Source organism: Pteropus vampyrus, unplaced genomic scaffold (genome assembly GCF_000151845.1).
Source record: "Pteropus vampyrus isolate Shadow unplaced genomic scaffold, Pvam_2.0 Scaffold271, whole genome shotgun sequence".
Lineage (NCBI taxonomy): Eukaryota > Metazoa > Chordata > Mammalia > Chiroptera > Pteropodidae > Pteropus > Pteropus vampyrus.
The window spans coordinates 1,736,003-1,738,938 of NW_011889052.1; the positions used below are offsets into that span (position 1 = coordinate 1,736,003).

The 2,936-nt window shown below is 49.9% G+C and overlaps 1 protein-coding gene and 1 non-coding gene across 2 annotated transcripts in view; both read left to right on the forward strand.

Annotated features, from left to right (window-relative positions):
* The window catches only part of CCDC36 (coiled-coil domain containing 36), a 23,269-nt gene extending 22,478 nt beyond the window's left edge, over nucleotides 1–791 (forward strand). Inside the window, exon 8 of the mRNA XM_011375417.1 lies at nucleotides 367–791. Within this exon, the coding sequence (XP_011373719.1) occupies nucleotides 367–791 (425 nt within the window). The remainder of the gene's footprint in view (nucleotides 1–366) is intronic.
* Nucleotides 792–1,635: 844 nt separating this feature from the next.
* LOC111729602 lies at nucleotides 1,636–1,754 on the forward strand. The gene has a single exon (XR_002776302.1). It is a non-coding gene; the product is annotated as a 5S ribosomal RNA (ribosomal RNA).
* Nucleotides 1,755–2,936: the final 1,182 nt, after the last annotated feature.

Sequence of the window (2,936 nt, forward strand, 5' to 3'; positions counted from 1 at the left end):
CTGCCCCCCAAGAAAAGGATGCACTACTGTCACCTGGAGCAGGGAGGAGAAACCGGCCAGTAAGGAACAAGGCCATGCAGACCAACTGCGAGAACCAGGTAATTGGCAAGACAAGCTCTGAGAACCACAAGGCCAGCGTCCCAGGCCACCAGGCTCCTGGCATCAGTGACCTGGTTTCCCAAGGAGCCTCGCAGCTTACGTCCCCGGACTTAAACAACTTCGAGACCGGAATCGAGAACTCTCGGCCAAAAGGTCGAGCCAAAGGCGTGTTTTCATGTGACCTTTGTGAACAAAGGTCGGTGACCAAACAGAAGGGCCGCACCATACAGAGAGGGAGGAAAGGCAAGCAGCAGCCGCAGAGGAAAGCCCGCAGAGGCCGGTCCCGAGCCGGGAAGCAAGGATGCACCCCGAGCGAGCCCTGCACTTTCAATCCTGAATGTCCTCAGCCCCCAGCTTCTGGCTCCCGAAGGGCCCTCCCGGAGCAGCAGGAGCCCCTCGCACAGCCCCTGCGTCTGTGCCGGCCCAGGAGCCGCACACAGCCAGCGGGCCCTGCTCTGGGAGGGACGGTCATACCCAGAAAGACGGCGAGGGCAGCACAAGGGACACTGTCGCAGGTGGGTGGGTGTTCTTCCCAAGACAACAGGCTCCTTTCTAAAAGTTCCCAGGGGGACCACCAGATGAGCTGGTTCAGCAACCTCAACCTTGAAAGTCTCCAGTCCCCTCTGTGCAAGGAGCCAGGGAAGAATACGCTCTATGACCTGGGTTTTGATAGTAGCGATGATGGCTTCTGATCAGCCCCAGTGACTTCAGCTGATGGTTTATTGGTCTCAGAAAAACAAATTAGCGAACACATCAGCAGCTTCCGGCTACTACTAGCAGAAAGCCCCCAAGCCTGCTTGGGACCCTCTGAGGCAGAGGCCCTGCCAGGGCCGGCCAGCGCAGGGTGGGGCAGATCTGGCATCCCGGGTACCAGGTGCTGCCCCATGTCAGGGCATAAGGGACAAACGCATCCCTCTTTACTGGAATGAAGACGGTGGTGACGATAGCTGGGGCAGCAGCCTGGTGGGTGGCATCAGGAAGGGGGCCTCCAGGGGAGTACTGAGTAGCAGAGGGTCTCAGAGCTGCTGCTGGGGGAGCAGGACTCGCAAACACATTTTTGGCCTTCAAAATACTCTCTACACATGGCCACCACCTTCCCAGGCCTCAGGATTTTTTTTTCTTATTTTTATTCAGTTTTGCTGTCAGAGCATTTGCATTTTTGGTCAGCGGATGCTTTACAGGACATGCTAAATCAGTCTTAGGAACAGAGAAACAGTGTTAAAGCTGCCAGTGACAGAGAGGTGACACACACCAAGCAAATGCCCAGAGCACTGCTGTTCACGAGCCACGCCATTCGTCCCCCCACCCCCGCCCTGTTTTTCAACCACTCTTAGAGTTAATGAGAGCAGCTGTGGGCCCTGTATTATTTCTGGAGAGCAGTGGGCTTATACGAGACTTCGGCTTTCCATTTATATCATGCTGACGTTTTTGAATTTTTGCAATACATATGTATTTCTTTTGTAATAAAAAACAAAAAATAAAAATAAAACTTCTAAAAGCATACATTTTTTTCTTTCATTAAATTTATTGAACTGTGTCTACGGCCATGCCGTTCTGAACAAGCCCGATCCCATCTGATCTCGGAAGCTAAGCAGGGTCAGGCCTGGTTAGTACTTGGATGGGAGACCACCTAGGAAGACCAGGTGCTGTAGGCGTAAACAATAAAAAAAAATAAGGGATTGTAAGCTGATAAGGTCCTTGAAAAAAAAAAATTATTGAACTGATCTCCTATTTGTTTACTTAAGGCCATCAAATACATAAGATACATACCATCTTATTTCCTGGGCTTCTCACAAGATGATTTTGAATGTACGACACCCGACTCAAACTGGTGTTTTGTTTTCTTTTATGAAAGTAAAAATCTTCATGAGATGGACAGCTTCCAAAATTTGCCCATTTCCAAGCCAATAAATGACATTGGGACCTCGGAGTGGACCGTTATAGAAAGCAATGGTTATTGATTTATTTTTATATGTTTTATTTTCAGAGGGGTGTGTCCCACAAAAGTCAGAGATTTTATTTTGCCCACTTCACCTCTGGCAAAGGTGCCAGGCACCAGCCTAAGCTGCTCTTACTCTCCTTTCGAGTCTACGTGCCTCCTGTGGCCAGTAGCTGGGAGCCCCAGGCAGCCTCTCTGAGGCCACGGAAGTGTGGACCGGGGCTCTGCCTCGGGCTGCCCTGGCCTCTTCTCCCGCTGTGGGCCACAGTGGTTGCCTGCTCAGCCTCCACTGCCAGCCTCCACTGCCTTCTCTGCTGGTGTCCTCTGCTCTGCAACGCAGGCCTGGGAGGAAGGTGCTCAGCCACACCGTGGGTTCCTTCCAGCCCTTCCCAAACTGACTTCAGCTGGCGCCGAGCGCTTAGCATGAGGCTTGTAGAACCAGAGGGGTCCGTATCTGGAAATCTTTTATTACTCTAAGTTGGAAAGTTTAATTATTTTAATTTAAAGTTGAGACCCTGTTGAATGTTATTAGTTTTTGTGACCGGCCTTCTCATTGAAGCGTCTGTCCAACTGTCAATGCCAAAGCAGGACCCTCTGTTCTTTGATTCCGCCGCGAGTTATGAAATCTTGTATTTCTTCAGAAGTATTTCATTTTGTGTCATGAAGTCAAAGGTCAGAGTGACTCACTGTTCCATGAGCTGGGTGTCTTTGTAGAATGAACGGTAAATTTATCTCCTAACAAGGCTGGGTTAATTAAAATTATATTGCCTGTCTCTGGCAATCATCAGGAAAGCCTATTCTGTTTCTTATTTTATTCCTAGGCATTTTTTTTTTTTTTTTAATTACCGTTGTTCCTGCCAGGTTTAGTGAGTGTGACATAACTCAGGAAGGGCCCCGG